This window comes from Xiphophorus maculatus, chromosome 5 (genome assembly GCF_002775205.1).
Source record: "Xiphophorus maculatus strain JP 163 A chromosome 5, X_maculatus-5.0-male, whole genome shotgun sequence".
NCBI lineage: Eukaryota > Metazoa > Chordata > Actinopteri > Cyprinodontiformes > Poeciliidae > Xiphophorus > Xiphophorus maculatus.
In genome coordinates this window covers 22,860,140-22,881,328 of record NC_036447.1, presented here as the reverse complement: position 1 = coordinate 22,881,328, position 21,189 = coordinate 22,860,140, and the positions used below count along the sequence as shown (strand labels likewise).

Here is a 21,189-nt window from a genome sequence, read left to right as displayed (position 1 = left end):
TCTATCTATCTATCTATCTATCTATCTATCTATCTATCTATCTATCTATCTATCTATCTATCTATCTATCTATCTATCTATCTATCTATCTATCTATCTATCTATCTATCTATCTATCTATATGGCATACTTTACATAGGATGAGAAATACTTCATCCTGAAGGTGTGACAAAATGTGACATTAAATATATATATATATATATATATATATATATATATATATATATATATATATATATATCAAGGAGTACTTTTGTTAAAGGTACGAATATATTTGCAAAAAATAAAAAAGCATCACAAAGCTGCTGACAGATATTTTGCATTGCACTACCTTTCGCACATTGTTCACAACCGCGCTCTGCCCCTAGTTTATTTATTTATTTATTTATTATTTATTTTACAATTATCTGTTCGTGTCATAACTTCCACCTAAACTATTCGCTTCACCCCTCGGCTCTAACCGGGACCTGAGGAATGATGTTTTCGCCTCATTAGAATCAGGCTCTGATCCCCAGGAGGACCGCAGCTACTGACAAGGTCAAAGATCATGCAAGTAAAAAGTTCTAATTAGGTAACAAAAAGCAACATGGACACACGCTGCCGCTCCTCCAGCCATGATGTCTGCTTCTCCTCCGACCACACTGCGGCGGCCCGCTGATTAGCATGTTAAGCAGGAAGAAGAAACGCAATCCGCCGCATGTTGTAGTTTAGCCTCTATCTGCCGTTCTGTCTGAGGCCAAGAGTTCAGTCTATATTCAGGAATCATATTACTGTTGTTCTCTTGTAGCTCATTCGCCTGCATCCCTTATGTTCCCCCCTCATGAAGCTGCCCTGGGATCACCCTGGCCTCCAGTCAGCTGTTTACCTTGTTACGCCCGCTGTGGATGAGGCCGGCTCTGCAGCATCATTTATTTAGGATTAATGAAATGTGGCCTAAACAGAGTGTAGCCGTCTGCCTCTGCACACGAGTGTGTGTGTGCGTGCGTGTGTGTGTGAGAGAGAGAGAGATGGTGTGATGGTGGGAGATTAAAGCTCTTTCATGGGTCACCAGGCCAGTTTTGCCTCTGGCTAATTGTGGACTTAAAACACGAACTCTCTCTGATAACGCTCTCACTCTCTCCCAGACAAAATAAAGGCGGCGTATCTCTTCCTCGCTCCCCTTTTCCTCCGTCTTTCTCCTTGAGACTGCCCTGCGCCGTCGCCATGGCAGCAGCAGATTGAGTGATTTTTCACTGCACGGATTGTTCAATTGTTATCTCTGTTTTTTTGCTCTCTGCCTCTCCCTATTATTCTGTCTCCCTTCCTGCTCTGCCATGTTGTTTCACGTGCATCCATTTCATTTTCTGCGTGGGTTACCGATCATCCTGCATGAGCTCGCGCACACACACACACACACACACCCCCACACACACACAAACAGAAGACAATGCAGCTCTTCACTCTCATTTTTTTTTACCGATGCTCTCTCTGTCTTCCTCTCCAGGGTCTCAAATTGCAGCTGCTGGTGTGAAGTCCCAGCTCTTCCTGCTCAGCATGGCCGTGTCCCTGTGGTGCATGGCAGTGGGTGTTCTCACCCTGGCTCAAGTCGCCCCCTCTGGTCAAGGTAAGTTTGATCATAAGAAAACATAAATAAATTTAAAAAATTCTAAATTTAGTGGTGAAACGGAAATTCAAAGTGCTAAAATTAGAGAAATATCCAGTTAGAGCTTTGCATTTCTTTTTCAATTTTGCATGTTACTCTGATGTGCTCTGTCACCAGAAAATATCACTTTACTGAGATTGGGAAAAGTTGAGTACTAGTGAATGGAAGTAGCTGAAAAGTCCATTTCCACTCACAAAGGTTTAAACGCACTGCAATAGTCTTGCTGTCAAGCAGATATTCTTTGAACACAGTCTCTGTCACATCTCTGTATCTGTGTAAAGTTCGTTTCCTTACAAGACTTTGTGTTTTTCTGCCCGTAGAATAGGATCAAATTACAATTTTTAACTTCCATTTACAAGTGAAGCTGGTTTTGCTGAGAATCAGCCAATCCCAATAATCACCTCAACGATTAGTGCATTGTAAGTTTGGCTTCAGTATTTACCTTTAAACCCACTTCATGACATTGCAAAAGGCAAACTATTTCAGTAAAGGCCCGCTCAGTCAGTCAGACAGTCGGCGCTGTGATGAGCTCAGCCTCTGTTTTTTTTGTTTGTTTTGTTTTTTACCACACAAGTAAATCAGAACTGTGACAAAAAAATTGTAATTCGGGACTAAAACTGTGACACTCAGATGTTATTTTTGCCTACGTTCTGATTGGCAGCGTTTACTCTAATATTCACAGGTGTCAGCCTTCCCATTTCTACCAATTACTGTCGCTATAATCATTTATGTTCTGTGGTTATGTAAAACAATGCAGGAGGAAGTGGACGTGGTTGAAAATCTTAGTTTTTTTACACATAACCTGTTGCATCAGTGCAGTAATAACAAGTTGTTATTATGATGAAATCCTTTGTCAAACTCTAAGTCTGTCCAGAGTTATTTTCTCACAAGACTTTTAGGTTTTTGAGCTCTTAAAAGGTATTTGAATGAACCCTTTAGTGAATGGAAGCACCTGAAAGTCCAAACTTTCCACATGTAATTACTTATGATTTTGCTGACAACAGTCTAAGGGTCAAACCAGTCCACTGTTATAAGATCTGTGGATCAAGTCAGTTGATCCTGGCAACCTCAGCACAGATCAGTCAATCAGTCACATTCATTTATAAAGTACCTTAAAAACAACAAGTGCTGTACAGCAATCAAAGTAAAACATCACAATTGGGTTCATTTAAAGGACTAACAAAGTAAAAAAACAAAAAAACAACAACACAGATATAAATAAGGAGACTAGATGCCACTAAAATAATTCACTTTGTCCAAAAGGCCAGGGGATAAACATGTGTCTTTAAATGAAACAAAAATAAAATAAAAAATGACAGAAGTGCATAAAAATGAGCTTACACCTAGAAAGATTTGAAGTGTGCAAGTTTGAGACGCTCGGAGCGTAACGAGGTCAGCTGTTCAGCACCGTGGACGGCGAGCGACGCGACATGGCCGTTCTGGACCGAGTCTCAAGAGCCAGTCTCCCTGCCATGTGTGCACGATGCTGGAGCCGATGTGGGAAACCGAATTACGGTAACGATGATGGGATTTTCTCCTGACATGTAAACATTCACTTTGCACAGTTCATGTTACAGTACGGCCCTCGCACAAGGGGAGGAACTGAAACTTGCCACGTTGTTTTGTTTTCACCACCTCCTGACAGAAAAGTCCTTCATTCTGTCAAAAAACAACAACAACAAAACTAATAAGCTTGTCACATCTGATGACATGCAGAATCCAAAGTGCAGTTGCAGTCCTGGGCACCTTGTTTTTTTAAAAAAATATATATTTTATATTAATTAAGAGCCTGATTTGTGGGGCCAACATTGATCTTTGCAGGGTTTGAATTAGGCAATCTGAGCAAATTGTTACAGCATCCACAGGGGAATCATTAGCGTGTATCAATATTCAAAGGCATGGTAATTAATGACTGATGAAATCAGAACAGGTAATTAAAAGGAACTGGCTCAATTTCTCATGCAAATGTCTCTTTAGCATGAATATTGGGGCACCTTTCGAAGCATAGAACGCGGCCTGGTGAAACCAAAAGAAACCGACACAGAACGCATGCAATAAACCCGAAGTTCTGTAGTAAAATTTATTTTAAAAGTTGATTTGTAATGCCATACTAGCCTTATTTAAATCACACTTTATACGTTTCTCACTTAAATCCTGCACACTGGTGTTCAAGTGGGACAAAATGTACAACCAGTACGCAATAAATTCACTCTTTACCAGTCGTTGGTATTCATTACCAAAAAAGCTCAAATTTGCCATGATTTATTCATGTCATGTCTTCAAATGGAAAAAAAAAAGCTTAAGTGTTTGCTTTACCTGGAGCAGGAACATTTATCACATCCCCCAAAATATGATTCCAAAAAGGCTGCATATACACCCATTAGAGCATCTCGCACTAAAGGCTCCGAAACTGACGGGAGCACTAAAGTGTGGATAAAAAGAGGCGTGACGGATGCATTTTATCAGGCTTGGAAGGCGAGTGGCAGCTCATCCAGTGAGAACCAAGCTGGAATTTCAATGTGGATTTCATCTTTAAAGCCTGATACGCAGTCTCGGGGCGTTGCAGCTTTCCCTCCGTCGGCTTGAAGCAAAGTGTCACATACATTGACTTGGGGAAAGAATCCATTACCCTTGAACTTTTACATAGTTTTCATGTTGCAACAAGAATTTTCTGTGTATTTTGTTGGGATTCTGCGTAATAGACCAACGTGAAGAAGTGCATCAGTATGAAGCGAAAGGAAAGAAACAAACCTTGTTTAGTGCCATCCATTATTGTCATCAACTCTGATCAGCTTCTTTTCTCCTCCTGAAGAAAAACATCACCGCAGCCTAATGCTGCCACCGCCAGGTTTTCTTTGACGCATCTTCCTCTCCACAGCTACTGCATGCATGTAATCGCAATTAAATTTGTGAGTCAGCAACCTTTGAAATTTGAAGAGCGGTTACAAAAAAACTAATTTCGAATTACAAGAAGAAACATGAGCCTTCGATTAAAGAAAATCCTCGGTTTTCACGCTAAAAGAAAAGCTAGCATTTTATAGAGTTTAACGCTTCAGTATAAACACATTGAGCGCTAAAACGTATCTGATTGTGTGCCGCCTAAAAGAGGAATCATGACTTAAGCTTGTTTGCAGTTTATATTTATGCAAACTACAGACTAAAGGCTTAGTTTTGAGATGTCTCAGTCTTTATGACAACAAAGTGTTTTAATGTTTCCTCTTTGCAAGCAGTGCTGAATATTTCATGTTGTGCTTCGGAGTGGGCCTCTACGTTCTTGTCACAAACAGGTATTTAAAACTTTGTGGCATCTTTAAACTCCCCCTCCGCCCCCCTCTCACTAAAAGATTATTTTATTGCAACAAAAACAACGTTGCTGCATCCCTCCCCTGTTTACGGAAACTGGTTGCCAGACTCTTAAGGAGGTTTCTCCAACAGTTGAACCTCACAAGTTTCACCATTACTAACATCAGTCTGACTTCTACTACAGTGCCAAATGATTTTCAACATGCTGCTGCTCAAACTCTGCTGGCAAAGAAAAAAAAACGACTTTGGTCCAGCAGTTTTTGCTAATTTTAGACCTATTTTCTCCCCCCTTCCAGTTTCTCTCCCTTAGGGAGTACCGCAGGGCTCTGTGCTCAAGCCACTGTTTTTCGTTATTAATTTATTGCCTCTTGGCACTATTTTTTATAAACCACGACCTTTCATTTTTTATGCTGACGACTGCCAAGTTTATTTTCCTTTCAAGCTCAACAGGGCACCCTCTGTTGAACCTTTTCTGAACTGCCTCGGCCACATGTGAGGGGATGGAGGGCACTCGGGTTGCTGAAATTTAATGAAAGTAGTATTGACTCCTGCCTCCAAGTTGAGTCAATTCAATTGTCAAATCCTGTTTTTGTTTTTCACCCGAGGCGGCTGGCCAAAATGAATTCTCTCCTTCCAAGACCGCCACACCTACGGAGAGCATTTAGTTTTCTGTAATTCTCTTTAAATTAGTCTTAACCGTTCAAAGTTGGCACAAAATGCTGCTGCAAGATTTCTAAATGATTTTTAGAAAACACACGACTCCAGATTTAATGTCTCATCACTGGCTTCCTGTCCACGTTAGAATGTGTTTTGAGATAACTTTACTTTCAAAAGTTTAAATGGCATTCCCACCTTTTTTTCAAATCTCTTCTATATCTCATCACACACTCTGAGGTTAGCTCATCCCATGTTTTAACTGTCCCCAAAACCTCATCCATATTCACTTGCTCCTCATAGGTTGTCTAATTAGCTTTCTATGAAAATTAGCTATCGCTTGCTGTTTTGAAATCTTGTTTAGAAAGTCACTTTTGCTCTGTGGTTTTAATCATACTTTGCATGAAAAAAAAAAAAAATAAATAAAAAAAATCCAAAATGACTCTAAACATTTGGACAGGACCTCCAAAAACGCTTCCCAATGTGAAGCGTTTTAAAATCTCCGTTTTTTTACACTTAACAAAAAATACCTTTAGCTACCATCTTTAGGTGTTGTGCATCATGAAGCACAGCACTGGTTTCATGAGTCATGCTCAGTATTTTTTTTATTCCTTCCTCTCACTCAATTTCCATTAAGCTCAAAATATGAAGAAAAAAACTGTCACAGAAATGGTGAGCTTCAAGTGTTTTGAGGGAACAATGAGCCTCTTTTAAGGCATTATGAAGATGTTCTTCTTTAGAATTTCTTTTATCCATTTACGTGTTTTCCCACCTTGTGCTGCGTCTGTATTTAAAATCATCTTGTTTTAGCACCTTTGCGACAACGATTTTTAGAATTAAAATTGTTCAAATAATTGCCAACTGATCATGAATTAGATTTTTCCTTATGTCTTTCTACATTCTCCCCCATACATTCCTTTGCCACGGCGCTCTTTGCTTATTTTCTCTCGCTCTCTCTCTCTCTCACCCCTGCAGCCATGTCTCGGGCCGCCATGCCGTTCGGGCTGCTGCGCAGGGAGTTGGCGTGCGAGGGCTACCCCATAGAGCTGCGCTGCCCAGGAAGTGATGTTGTGATGGTGGAGACAGCCAATTACGGACGCACCGACGACAAGATCTGTGACGCAGACCCCTTCCAGATGGAGAACACGCAGTGTTACCTTCCTGATGCCCTAAAGATCATGTCCCAGAGGTTTGTACCCGCTGAGCTGTGTGATTTGTTCGTTCGGCGAGGAAAAATAATGTGCACTGCCTATGTCGCGTTACAAACAAGAACTTCCTGTTTCGTGTCGGGATCTTGTTTGACAGGCCAACTGAAAACAGCACGAAACAGCAAAGTGAAATAAAAATATCAGATGCAGTTTTCAAATGTTCTTACTCTTAGGGAAAAATCTGAAATCTGTGATGTAAAATTTGCATTTTGCAGGTTTTTGCATCTCAACTACTTCTAAAAACAGCCAAAGCTCCTAAAAAACACACTTAAACAATTAATGTTTTTTGGTATCTCCCAGTTGTTATGCCAGAATCGACAGGCACTGTAACGTTACCTAGCAACCCCAGCTGAGCTCCAGCACCTTTTGTCAGCTGGTTTTACCACTGCATGCACTGTACAATGGCTGCTGGAAAAGACAAGTGTTTTGTTGTTGACTTACCATTCAGAAACCACTTGCTGGATTCTCCTTGGTTGTGCATGAGGCTCCATTTATGCTTTTCAAAGATGCACGGTTGTAAAATTATGTGTCTGTTTTCAGCCATTTTCACATGCAAATGTAAAAGTTGAGTTGGGGTCTTAGGGGGGGGCGACCAGCAACAACTTATTTGGATTTAAAGTGACAGGAGCCCCTAAAACAGCTCGTTATGAAAGGAGCTCACAGTAGATAGAACTGACCAAAGTTCAGGCCTGAATTGAATTCAGAACTTGAAAATGGATGTTCACATATTATCGCCATCTAATCTGACTGAGTTTGAGTTACTGCCAAGACTGTTAGCCCGTTTTACACATACATGAATTTGACTTTCGTTATTTGGCCTCGCTTTACAGCTGCTAGAGTTTCACCTCATCTCCGAAGGTGTTTTCCAAAGTTTGGAATCGTATTCGTGGGAATTTTTGAAAATTTTTTCAGATGACCATTTGTGAGGTCAGACACTGTTGTTGGACAAGAAGTCTCTCTGCTCTAATTCGTCACTACAGTCTTCTGTCAGGCTGACAGCGGGCCAGTCCAGCTCTACCAGACACATCTTTATGGACCCTGCTTATATTTGAACAGGAAGGAGCCATTTTCAAACTGTTCCCACAAAGTGAGGTGCATGAAATCTTCCTAAATTTATTGGTGTGCTGAGGAATTAACATTTCCTTTCACTCAACTGATCTGAAGAACTGAGTAAAACTCCTGAAAACAAACTAGCTCACACAGGAGTTTACTGAGGTACTGAGAATATCCTAATTTTTTTTCAAATGCTTATTGATCATTTAGACAGAAGTGATTGGAAGACCAAATTGAATAGTTTTGACCCCATATTTTTTGGTAATCAAGTGCAAAGAAAGAACAACATTTTCACTCTTCAGCTCTGATCCAAAGGTCCTCCAGCTGCATTTACATCTAAAGGGCTTCTGCAAAACCTTCACTGAGTGGGGCTCTACACAAATACGTGCATGCCACACTTTTTAGACTTTTTTAAAATCATACAAAACTTCAAAAACCATGTATTCTTTTTTCTACGTGTCACAGTTATACGCAACTTTCTGTCACCAGCAAAGGCCCATCCCTCGCCTCTTCTTTTTCTGTGTTACTCCCTCGACTTCGTCTTTCTTCCCCTCCCTCTAAACTCCATCAGTTTCATCGACCGATTCATCAATCCCAATCCGTCCGTTCTGTTCCTCAGATGTAACAACCGGACTCAGTGTGTGGTGGTCGCGGGGGTCGACGTCTTCCCAGACCCCTGCCCCGGAACGTACAAGTACCTGGAGATCCAGTACGAGTGCGTCCCTTACAGTGAGTACGCGTTAATATGCGACTGAACACATACACACACAAAAGAAGAAAAAAAAACAGTAACACACACGAAACACAGATTTAACCTACTTATGTCATGATGCAGGTTTGATTTTTGACTTTTCACCTTCTGATGTCAGCTATTTCCCTGGGAGATTGATGGCTATATATATATATATATATATTTTTATTTTTTTAAGTGAGATGTTTTTTTTTTCTCAGGAAGAGGGGGTGTGCATGTTGGTGTGTGTGAATCACAAACAGAAAGTAGGATGGAGAGAGAGGGGGAGAGGGAGGGACAGGGAGTGCTGAGAAAGGGGGAAAAGGGAAGAAAACAAACCGTGGGGCATTTGCAAATTGTCATAAAATGTCACGCGTGTCGGCGTGTGTGTGTGTGTGTGTGTGTGTGTGTAGGGGGGTGTGCGTGGGGGGGTAAGCGTTGGCGTGTGCACGCGTGTGTGTGCTTCTCTTTTGCAGATTCACGCCACAGGAGTTGCTCTCTTTTCTCCACAGGAGCCTGATTGAGGGAAGGACAGATCGGGGGAGGGAGGGAGGAGGAAGAAAAACGGGGGGGATAATTGGGGGAGGAGGGTGGAGGGAGGTGGTGAGGGGTGAGGGAGAAGAAGAGCGGAGTATGTTGGAGTTTCTTTATCTTTCTCTTTTTTCTTTTAATTTTCTCTTTTTTTTACATGAACAATAATGTTTGTGGTGAGAATGAGCTCCGAAATCTTTATCTGTGCAACTTTTTCTTTCTTTTTCCTCCTTTCTTTGCTTCTTTCTTTCTTGCTTGCTTTCCTTTTCTCTCTCTTTCTCACTCCCCCCTTCTTTCACCCCCTGACTTTTCTTTCTTTCTCTCCCTCTTTTTTTTCCTATGCTTGAGTAGAAGTGGACCAAAAAGGTAAAGACAAAACATTGTAGCATCTTGATCTCTCCTTACCCCCAATCCTCCCTCTTTTCTCTTCTTCTTCTACCTCTCCACTCTCCTCCTCTTCCTCTATCCTATCATTTCTCTCCTCCTCCAACCCTAGGACGTTGTTTCGTAATCATGCTGGATGTTGCCCCTCTTCCTCGCCCTCCCCCCTCCGCCCCTCCTCTTCTTTTTTCATTTATTTATTTATTTTAATTTTTCACGCAGTTCTTTGATTTTTTTTTTCCCCTCCACATTTTATCCATCTCTTGTTGTATCCAAAGCCGTCTTTTTGATCCAATTTTATCCAGGTTCTGCACCTATCCTCCTCTCTCTTCCTCCTCTCGTCTTTCTCTCCGTCTTTCTGTGCACACACACAAAAAAAACCCACAACTGGTCGCACAAACATGAACACCTTCTTTACCAACTCTTTCTTCCTTCCTTCCTTCCTTTCCTCCTTCCTTCTTTTCCAGTCATCCTCGTCATGCTTATTTTCCCTTTTCTTCCCTTATAGGAAGAGCCCCTTATTTATCTTCATAGGAAAAATAAGACGAAACGTGTGTGTGGTTGTTTATTCGTCTGGATGTGCGTGCTTACCAAGCACCGCTTACATGCAAGAATGCGTCTGGGCGTGTGCGTGCGTGCGTGCGTGCGTGTGTGTGTGTGTGTGCGTGTGCATGCATGCCTCTTTGCATGCCAGTGTGGGACTGTCCAGTCTACATATGTGTCCATGCAGTTATTGACATGTGGGTGGACCAATCGTTGTGCCCGGCGTAAACTAACCTGCCCTCTCATTCACTTCAAGGCAAACTTTAGCCCCGCCTTCTGCGTCCCTGACTCTACCTCACACTCTTCTTAACTCTTTTTGCACTAACCCCCTCCGTCCGCCCCACTCGCCCCCCACTCCCCTACATACACACGAACACGCCCGCACACACACGCACAGACACACACACACATAAAACACTTAAATGCGCTTATACAACTTTCATTGCAGTGTCCCTGTTGTATTAATCACCACACGCACAGTGTGTGACTTTTCGACTCTTATTCGTCTCTTCTGTCGCCTGAAATCAGAGGTGTTTTAAATCTCTCTCTTCTTCTCCCCGTTCTTTTTCTCCGAATCTCTCTGCACCATCATCTATAATTCAAATCATTTTTTTTACCCCCTCTTGCTTTCTTTCATCCTTTTTCCCTCCTCCTCACACCTGCCTCTGCTTTCTTCCTCTCTTCCTCTTACGTTGCCTCCGTTCTCTTCCCCGTTTCTCTCATCCTGCTTTCCTAACGCCCCGCTCTTAGTTTTCGTGTGCCCCGGCTCGCTTCTCAGCATCCAGCCGGACTCCTCGCTCCTGGAGGCGGAGCATCAGTCCGGGGCCTGGTGCAAAGACCCCCTGCAGGCCGGAGACAGGCTGTACGTCATGCCGTGGACGCCGTACAGAACGGAGGTCTTGTATGAGTACGCCTCGTGGGACGACCTCCGACAGAACAGAGTCACCACCACCTACAAGTGAGTTTGATTTTGTTTTGCCACCTGGACCCGGCTCCGATTACTGTTGGACCAGCAGCATTCACATACAGAAACCCATCCTGGAAAGCATCATCGCCTTTTTCCCCTCCGGTGTTAACATACGACAGTGGGTGTCTGTTCCAGCAGAGAGAAGTTACGCACATTTCCACAAGACCTTTGAGAAAATGTTACATGGAGGGATGAGACAAAAGTGGAACTTTTTGAAATCTGCGTGTGCGCTTTGATACATCTGGCATAGAAGAGTAACACAGAATTTTCAATTATTAAATACAGAGTCAAAGATGGTAGTTATAGTGTGGTGGTGTGAGGACGCTTTGCTTCATCAGGACCTGGACAAATTCCTGTAATTTATGACATGGTGAATTCTGCTCTCTGGAATACAATAGAACCGAATCTGAACATTTATTTTGGCCACCAGAGTGGAAAAATGTCATTGGCTCACCAACGTACAACACAGGTGTGAGTCACATGACTTTTTTCTTGTATTATTAGGACTTTATTTTCATAAAATTATGACAGTCCATTTTGACTAGACGAGCTGGTCTTCAGATCTTCTTTCTCATGATTTTACGTGTCCCTACTAATTTTATGACATTATTGTCACAATGTTACGATTTTATTTTTGTAATATTATGGCTTTTTGTCGTACAACTTAATCTCATATTATTCTGGCTTTATCCTGGTAACAGTGTGGCTACATTTTTGCATTATTAAGTCTTTTTTCTCGTATTATTATACTATATTCTCCTATCATTTCTACTTACTGTTGTGCGACTTTATTCTCGTAATACTTTGACTTTTTTCTCACATTCTGCTCTATTTTTTTTAGCCTAGCCCTAACACTCTCTAATAAAAACAAGACAGTTTAACTAAAAATGTATAAATAACATATTTTTCAAATTAAAAAGTGTACCACCACTGGTACACTTTTTAATTCTCTTATGTGGCATAGTTACAAACATTTTAGTATGGAAAAACCTCTTAATAAAGAAAAATCAATGTCGTAGATGTATCATTTTGGCCTGGAAAAGGTTCAAAAAGTCAGCTATATTACCTAACTTACAGGATAACTTCTAGTGTTTGACCACAAATGAAATGGATATTATCCGTCCTCTTCAATGTGTTTCTCTGTCCTAGGTTGCCGAGTCGTGTGGACGGCACGGGTTTTGTGGTGTACGACGGAGCTGTGTTTTACAACAAGGAGCGAACTCGCAACCTGGTCAAATACGACCTGCGCACTCGCATCAAGAGCGGCGAGGCAGTGGTGGTCAACGCCAATTACCACGACACCTCTCCTTACCGCTGGGGAGGAAAGTCGGACATCGATCTGGCGGTGGACGAGAACGGGCTCTGGGTTATCTACTCCACGGAGGCCAATAATGGACGCATCGTGGTCAGCCAGGTAGGAGGACTGAACTCCGATCGATGGCAGGAGCGGGGGAAGGAAAGAAAAGCAGCTTAAGCGCCACTGGGTTTTATTCCAGGTGAACCCGTACACGCTGCGCTTCGAGGGCACCTGGGCGACGGGCTTCGACAAACGCGGCGCCAGCAACGCCTTCATGGCCTGCGGCGTGCTCTACGCGGTGCGCTCCGTCTTCCAGGACGACGAGGGCCAGGCGGACAGCCGCGCCAGCAGCAACATGGTGGTGTACGCCTATGACACCAGTCGGGGTCAGGAGCTGCCCGTCCAGATACCGTTCCCCAACCCGTACCAGTACATCTCCTCCATCGATTACAATCCCAGAGACAACCAGTTGTACGTGTGGAACAACTACTACATGCTGCGCTACCCTCTGAGTTTCACACCGCCACCACCAACTAAAGGTGAGGAAATAACAAATTATGTTACACTACATATATAAATATACTTGGGGGGGGAAAAAATTAAAAACCTTTTCATATTCTCAAAGGTATCACCTCGAACCTCAGAGTGTTTTATTTGGATTTGGGCAACACGAGGAAGTGAACAACTCTGACAAGGATAGTAGAGAATATATTGCCTTTTTATTTTTACTTCAATAAAAATATGACTAGTCTAGCATTCATTTTCTTATTCATATCCATCCTCCTTTACCTGATACCTCTAAATGAAATCAAGCTCAACTAGCTGCAGCTTGCCAGAGTCCATCTGGGAGACATGCTGGACATGAGGGAGAAGGCGCTCTGGTCAGACGATGGTTCAGATCAAGAAGCATATTTGTGTGGCTTAGTCAAAGCCCAGATTTAAATTCCACTGATTAGTCTTCACAAATGTTTCTTAGCCAGAAAATTTGTTTATAGCTGAAGCTGAATTATTATATAAATAAAAATGTGGGCAAAAAAGTCTTGACATTTGCCCCATAAATAAGCAATAAATCAGTAGTTGGCAGATAAATTTAAATGAGCACAATCATTTCCATTCTGATGATAATTTTTTTTAAAGGGCAATTTTATTTACAGACTTCATTTTCTGTTTCATTTATGGTTTCAGTTGTGTCTGTTTTTTTTTTTGTTCCGTTATATTTATTGATTTTGGTTGTTTTGTTTTATTTAAACAGTTTGAATGTTTGCTCTCTCTAAGGGTTCTTTCAGAGAGCAAATGTTGGCATTATCAAAATGCCAAACAGCAGCAACAATGTCATTGATTACCTCAATAATTTCTGGGAATGTTGTGATCATGACAGGCCACCTCATAATTCAACAAAAAGTTGTTCCTCAGAGTATTGTGTCAGTAAAATTTGAATATGAATACAAACACAAACCCGCAGCTGACCTATTTTTAGTTGTTTTCTCAAACATTTCCATCTCTGAAAAACTTTTTTCATCCCTTGTGTCATCTATGTTCTATGTAGAAAATATCAACAATGTAAACTGAAGCTTGGGGACGGAGCATAGCAAAATGTGAAACGTTGTCACGGAATATGAACGCATCAGGACCGGACGGCGTGTTGTCTCTGTCCCTGCAGGTCCCCTGTCCTCTCTGATGACCACTGTGCGGTCCTACACGGCTACAGTCGCTCTCACCCCGGTGCGCCCGTCGGCCTCGCACCCGATCGGCGTCATCAATAGGGGTCCGATCACAGCCATGGTCCCGCTGACCCCGCGGCCTCCGCTGCGGGTCCCCCTGGCCCCCGGCGGGCCCGGTCAGGTCGGCGGATGCGAGGGCCGCGTTGCGCGAGGAGTTCAGTGGCCTCCGACTCTGAAGGGAGAGACGGTGGAGCGGCCCTGCCCTAAGGGGTCTCTGGGTAGGTGTGGTGTGTGTTTTGGTGTCTGTGTGAGTGTATCCCGTTTCCTTTTGAAACGCAGTCAGGTGTCCAATCTTTCAACTCAGACGAGACGGGGGAAAAAAAAAAAAAAAAAACGAGAGAGGAGTTTCAGTGAGCAGAGACGCCGGATTGGGCAATTCTTCCTCTCACTGAGCAGCTGCCTCTCCATCACACCCTCCCTCTGAGAAGACGCTGTGATGCAGATTATGTTGATAATCCTGTGGTGCATTTTGCCTCGATAATCACGTCAAATCGTTTCAGCACGGATTTAGCACAGAGTTGACGATTATACTGGAACAGCATCACCGTATTTTATCTTTTAACTCGAACCAGGCGGAGATGCCGCCTCGCCTAATTTGCAGGAAGTGTTGAGTGACTGGCCATGAACTGATGTTTTAATAGATTTATGTGATATAAATCTGGCTTGATTCACAGTTTTACACTGAACTGTGTTGAAGTTTGTTGTTCTGTTTTTATAATGCATTCTCCAGGCAACAAAGTCTAAATGTGTAAAACTAATTAGAACTATTTTAATACGTAAAAAAAAAAAAAAAAAAAAGCTGTTACAAGCGTTAACTATAACCTCAACAATTCACACTCGCGTCTCAGACTAAAACCATTATTCAGACTAATCACAATGAATTGATTACTGAGATAATTGTCAACTAGTTTAGTGATCAATTAATCATTAACTAGAGACTACAGACTCAAAAAAAATAAAATGCTGAATGAACAGCACAATCAGAGCAGTAATTAAGTTATAACTGTACCAGAAATATGGACATTTTGCATTTAATCTTAGTCTGTAAAAATGTTACGCCTAAAATTTCATAGTTTTAGGTTCAACCGGTTCAAATTCTGATACAAAAAATCTCCTATTAAGTGCCTTTTGCTGCCCATTATTAATCGTTTAATCTAAAAGTGATCAAGCCCTACAATGCATCGATGTCGAGCAGAAAGGGCCTTTCCACTTTATACATGTTGATGTTAAAAAGTTTTTTCAACATTTGTTACGAATGATCGTGCTCACGCCACAGGAAGGACATGTTGTTGTATTTTCCTATTTAAAATAGGAATCCAGTTGTTTATTTGCGCCTTTCGACATATTTCTAATATCATAAAATATAAACAATTAAATGAAAAATCCGCAGAATGTAACAATTTTTGAATCATATTATTCGATTAATTGTCGGAATAATCAATAAATGAACTGATGACTGAAATAATTGTTAGCTACAGCCCTACTCACGTCCAAGTATTTTATATTATCACAGTTATAAGCTGCATTTATCTTCAAATCCTTTTTATGAGCCTAGTTTCCATTGTTACTGTTCCACTTGGAAAGCTAAACACCCTGCAGCATCCAGGATGGAAATACAAATCGCTAACTTCTGCTTTTATCACTGGGAATCTGTCTGGTTCCAGTCCAGAGAGGATGGAAGTTCAGCTTCTTTGCTACAGGAGCTGGATTTGGTCCAGGTCTTCTCCTTTAGCTTCTTATTTAGTTAATCAAGTGATCAAACGCTTTTATTCTGGGTGTGGGCTCAGATCGGGAGACATTTAAAAATGTTTCTGTTTGTTGTTCAGGCTCAAATTATCTTAAATTGAATGCAGAAACAATTGAATTTGTTGTGTATTATTATTGTTATTGTTAACATGCATTGAGCTCCAGTTTGAAAACAGGAGAAGGTGTGGGTTTGGATTTTGTGTATAAGACCCACACAAAACCCTTGTGTGGGTCTTACACACTTTCTGTTTTTGCTTTTTGTTTTCTGTTTTTTTTTTTTTTTGACTTTGTCTCCCCCTTTCTGCCGCCGCAGGAATCGCCTCCTATCAGTGCATGTCGTCTCCGGTGGGCTGGAACTCCCAAGGGCCTGACCTTTCCAACTGCACCTCTCCCTGGGTCAGCCAAATCGCTCAGAAGGTCGGTGCCTCGCACAAACACACATACCCTGATCAGCAAAGACACACAAACATGCGTTGAGCAAACGCCCCACAGCTCTCTCTCTCTCTCTCTCTCTCTCTTTATCTCTCTATCCGTCTCTCTGTCTTTTAAATGTCAAAACATTTGACATCACAAACACCTGATGTTTGTGATGTCCAGATCAAGAGCGGAGAAAACGCGGCCAACATCGCCGGGGAGCTGGTCAACCTGACCCGCGGCCGGATCTACGCCGGTGACATCAGCATGTCGGTCCGGCTAATTGAGCAGCTCTTGGACATCCTGGACTCTCAGCTGCAGGCCCTGAGACCAGCCAACAAAGAGTCAGCCGCACGCAATTACAACAAGGTAAATTTATAACGTGGGTGACCTTTAGTGGAAATGAGATGCGGAAATGTCAGCGATTGCGGGTTTAATTGTTCTTTTAATTTTTTCTGCTTTCAGCTGCAGAAGAGAGAGCGAACGTGCAAAGCATATGTTCAGGTGAGGCTGATGAGTGGATGAATGGAGGGACAGTGAGGATAGTATAGCTTCCTGCTATGATAATTGTCAGGTCGTTATCACAAACGTCAACGTGTGTTCTGAGGATTTTAGTCTGATTCCCCCAAAATAAATTGACAGACGGCTTCGAACATCACTTTGCTGGTAATCTCAGTTTGACTTAGCTTGTGAGACCGACGGACTGTGTGTCTGCCACAGGGTCCTGTACTCTCACCATTCCTTCCAACTCACAGACCTCCAGCACAACATTCTGTCATCTGCAGAAATACTCAGGAAGCCGAGCCGGTGGATCGCTTTTTAGCCGGAGACCTACAAAGGCTCAACAGTCCGATAAATTGGGCTGGTTCTGTTCTGCTGGAACCACTGGAGATGATGGTGCAAAGACGGATTCTTCATGAAACCAAGACAATCACGGGCAGCCCTGAGTATTTTTTTTAATGGAATTGAAATCCAGCTGTCCTGTGGAGCGTTACTTGATAATATTAGGGGAGCAAACAGCTTCCTGCCAGACCAAGAAACACAGCAGACGGGTCAGAGATCAAGCTGTAGAGAAGTTAAACCTTGGGTAGTACGTGAAATTATCTTTTAAGCACAAAGCCAGTGTTCAATCAGTCTGCTAATGGGAAGAGTATGTCATAACATGCTGAGACGTGTATGAGACAAGACCGGGCAAAGAGTTCTTCTCTGATGCACAAAGCTTGTTAAAACATAATCTAAAAGAAGAACCGCAGCCAGCTAAGCAGAAGAGGGTTCTATTAAGTGTTGTCTCATTGAAAGTAAAGACAACTATATTTAGAATTTTCTTCCACTTCCCATATACACAGTACTTTGTATTGGTCTATTACGGAGTGAAAATAGTCTCACAATACCTGTGCATGTGTAAAATTATCTGTGTGTGTGTAACACTGGATTTGTAACTCGTGTAAGCATCTTTGTGTGTAACTTTGGACAGTTGTCTGTGAACTATGATTTGTAAACCGTAAAAAAAAAATTTGTGCGTAACTCCAGGTACTTGTAAATATGTGGTCACACAAACTTTTTAACTACAACCTCACAAACCTTCTCCTACATCTACAAATGTTACATAAGGGAAGTCGCCTGGTACACACACACAAAACTGCATTTGCGCACAGATGTGCACGGGGATTTTTGAGACTCATTTCACTCTTCATCAATGTGAATCCATTGATGTTTATAACACGACAGAAAGAATGTGAATACCTCTTCTACTTCTGCACTGCACAGACAGCTGAACAGATCTACTGACAGGTAACTTTCCGTGTGTGTGTTTTTGTCAGGCTGTGGTTCAGATAGCCGATAACCTGCTGGGTCCTGAAGCCCTGGTGTCCTGGGCAGACATGAGCAACCTTGACCAGTCCCGCTCTGCATCGCTGCTGTTGGACGCGGTCGAGAAAGGAGCGTTTCTGTTGGCGAACAATCTCTACGAGGGCCGTTTCAGTGACAGAGCGCCTAATGTCGGCACGTTGACTCTCCACTTTCCTGCATATTTTCCCCCGATGCTGCCTGCAAGAATCCTGAACTCATCCACAAACATGTGTACTCTTGTTTTTTTTGTCAATTCACAGATCTGGAAGTGTATGTACTAAATACCGAGGCTGACATACAGGACTTGACATTTCCACACTCGTATGACAGCGACAGCATCCTGCAGATATCGGCGCAGGCTCTGCAGCAGTACAGCAACAACGGTCAGTGGCACCGGGAAAAATCGGTATTAACGAATGTTCATGGTGGTTTGTGGAAGTATTACTTGTCTCTATATCAATACTTTAAATCTCTGAACACATTCTCGTTAGGGCTGCAACTAATGATTATTTTAGAAATCGATTGTACTATCGATTGTTCTGACAATTAATCGATTAATTGGGAACAAATAATGGGCACTTTCTGCTGATTTTTCATTTAAGCCTTTTTTATGCAATATTAGAAATACATTAAAAGATACAATAAACAAATAAATAAACATTTATTGCCTAAAATACAATAATAGCAATCTTTTAGCGTACGTTTCATAATTTGTAGCAAATGATGCATCTGCTACAAATGCAGATGTATTTGTACATCTTCTAACATCAGCATGTCCATGATGTTAGGAGTGTTGATACTCCTAACATCAACATGACGAAAGGTTTTGCCCTTTCTGTTTGACTTGCAGTGTTGAGCTGATTTGTTGATTAGTTTTGGAAGCAACCGATTAAAAACAGGACAGCAAACGGTGCTTAAAAATATATTTTTTGATACAGACTTTGAGCCAGGCGAAGCTAAAATGCCACTTTGTAAGAGTTTTGGTTAGACCATCTTTACAGACAAAGATTTTTCGTTTTCATCTTGGATGCAAAATGTATATATTTTTTGTACAGTTTTGGTTTAGTTACTGCTCTGAGAGTGTTGTTCTTTTTGAGTCTGGATACTCTAGTTAACGATTAATCGATTATCAAATTAGTTGGCAATCGTTTCAGTAATCGATTAGCCACGATTGATTTGATTAGTCGTTTCAGTCCTAATTCTCTTAAACTTCACGAAGTGATTTCCTGCCTGGGCTTTTGCTTTTGCAGGTCAGGTGAAGTTGGTCCTTTCCCTCTTTAAGAACCTGGGCCCCTTCCTCACCACCCAGAACTCAACTTTGCGTCTGGGACTGGGACTTGCCCAAGGCCAAGAGCCCCGGCGCAGGAGCCTGGTGGTCAACTCCCATGTCATCTCTGCCTCTGTGCACAGAGGCACCAACCGGGTGTACCTCACTGCGCCGGTGATCTTCACTCTCAGACATCTCCAGGTATGTGTATTTGCATCCAATTACGTCCAGATTAACATTTAGATAGAGTAAATCCCTCCTGTTTGGGTCCTGAGTTTCCTTCGCAGCCTCTCACGGGATATTCGGCCGTGTTTTTATTTTCGTCCGCAGCTGGAAAATCACTTTGGTCCCAACTGTTCTTTCTGGAACGCTTCGGGGGTTTCTGGCAGCGGCAGGTGGTCCACGCAGGGCTGCCGCCTGCTGCACACAAACAACACGCACACGACTTGTGCGTGCAACCATCTGTCCAGCTATGCCGTCCTCATGACTTACCAGCAACCAGTTGTAAGTTGCACATCTGTACACGACAGCATTGGATACAGCTTTAGACACGGAAAAGTTTGTTGGGCCTCCGGTAGAGATCAGCGGCAAGCACACCAAGGATTTGGGCCGTGTAACTGAATGTAACTGCTGCAAAGAAGCACAAAATGAATGCAAACCGCACCGGGTGAAAAAAATAAACAAAGTCCAAGAGGACCAAGGACTTTCCTGGTGTGAACGCACCCTAAAACATCACAACGTTTCTCATCGAGGTGTCTGCTACCTCATGAGCACCAGTCAGTTAGCGTCAGCTTGGCTCCTCCTGAGGCAGGTGTAATAAAAGGGCTAAAACGTTTATTTGCCTGCATTCAGTTCCGAGCTGGAACAATAAATGGCGGCAGAGTAATATCAGACATCAGGTTGTTGAGTTTGTAGTAAAAATCAATAAAAAAAGCAGAACAAAGACGTTCCTGAAGCGTAGCGTCTCGTTCCTATGAACTCGATATCGTGTCTGGTCTGGTCTGGAGAGTTGTTGTAGGCGTCGTTAGAGCTCTAGAAATAAGAGAGGAACTGATTGAAAGTGGGTTTTTTTTGTTTTTTTTACACAATCCAGTGTGGCCAATTAATTTTGTCTCTAAATTTGAGTTAGGTTTGATCTCAACGCTTAAAAACTGTTGTTTGCCAATATTAATAAAGCATGTCATGTTCTTTTCTACATGTGTTAGAATAGTTGATTATAAGACATGTCACTGCTGTTGTGTCAAATGGCAATGTGCCAAATTTTGCCTTATTTCTTCCTCTTGCTCAGAGAGCTCAGACTGACACTGTGGTTTCTAAATTAAGGAGGAAATCAGACGCAGAGTAGGCGTTGGATTGCTGCTGCAGACATGCAGCAGGATATTTTGTCCTGCCATGAAATTAAATTAAGTGTTCCCTGCAAGATGTTCTCTTCATTAGCTGTGATTTATTCACATAAATAGATGTTATGTAACAAACACACACACATAAATACACAGCTCAAAACACTATACAATACATCCACATGTGCTCTAGGATCTGCACCAACGTTCTGCCTCTGCATTCGTTCGTTCTTGTTGTTTTTCCACACGCCAATCGACGCCCCGCTGTGACATTTGCTTCACAGTTCGGCGCCGGTGTGGAGGAGCTTCTGGTCTACGTGGTTTCCTGGGTCGGCATCGCCGTTGCTCTTGTGTGTTTGGCTACCTGCCTTATCACCCTCTGCTGCCAGGGGGCGCCGTGGCACACTGACCACAGCACCATTCACTGCAACCTGTGGGCCAACCTGCTCATCACAGAACTCATCTTCCTTATCGGTGCCAACAAGACTAAGTATACGGTCAGTATTTTGATATCAGACAAATCAGCATGAATTGGTTAATTTAG

The 21,189-nt window shown here is 42.4% G+C and overlaps 1 protein-coding gene across 4 annotated transcripts in view; it reads left to right on the top strand.

The window, feature by feature from the left end:
* Positions 1-21,189, top strand: part of LOC102223395 (adhesion G protein-coupled receptor L1) — a 50,438-nt gene that overhangs the window by 16,802 nt on the left and 12,447 nt on the right. For 3 of the 4 annotated variants that reach the window (XM_023333543.1, XM_023333544.1, XM_005805049.3), the window contains 16 exons: positions 1,484-1,603; positions 6,575-6,788; positions 8,480-8,589; positions 9,473-9,487; positions 10,796-11,003; positions 12,162-12,426; positions 12,509-12,848; positions 13,970-14,248; positions 16,090-16,193; positions 16,374-16,559; positions 16,656-16,694; positions 18,011-18,191; positions 18,299-18,421; positions 19,289-19,506; positions 19,636-19,809; positions 20,930-21,142. In XM_023333543.1, the coding sequence (XP_023189311.1) occupies positions 1,534-1,603; positions 6,575-6,788; positions 8,480-8,589; positions 9,473-9,487; positions 10,796-11,003; positions 12,162-12,426; positions 12,509-12,848; positions 13,970-14,248; positions 16,090-16,193; positions 16,374-16,559; positions 16,656-16,694; positions 18,011-18,191; positions 18,299-18,421; positions 19,289-19,506; positions 19,636-19,809; positions 20,930-21,142 (2,739 nt within the window). In that variant the 5' untranslated portion in view covers positions 1,484-1,533. The remainder of the gene's footprint in view (positions 1-1,483; positions 1,604-6,574; positions 6,789-8,479; positions 8,590-9,472; positions 9,488-10,795; positions 11,004-12,161; positions 12,427-12,508; positions 12,849-13,969; positions 14,249-16,089; positions 16,194-16,373; positions 16,560-16,655; positions 16,695-18,010; positions 18,192-18,298; positions 18,422-19,288; positions 19,507-19,635; positions 19,810-20,929; positions 21,143-21,189) is intronic. The other variant, XM_023333545.1, reaches the window with a different exon arrangement.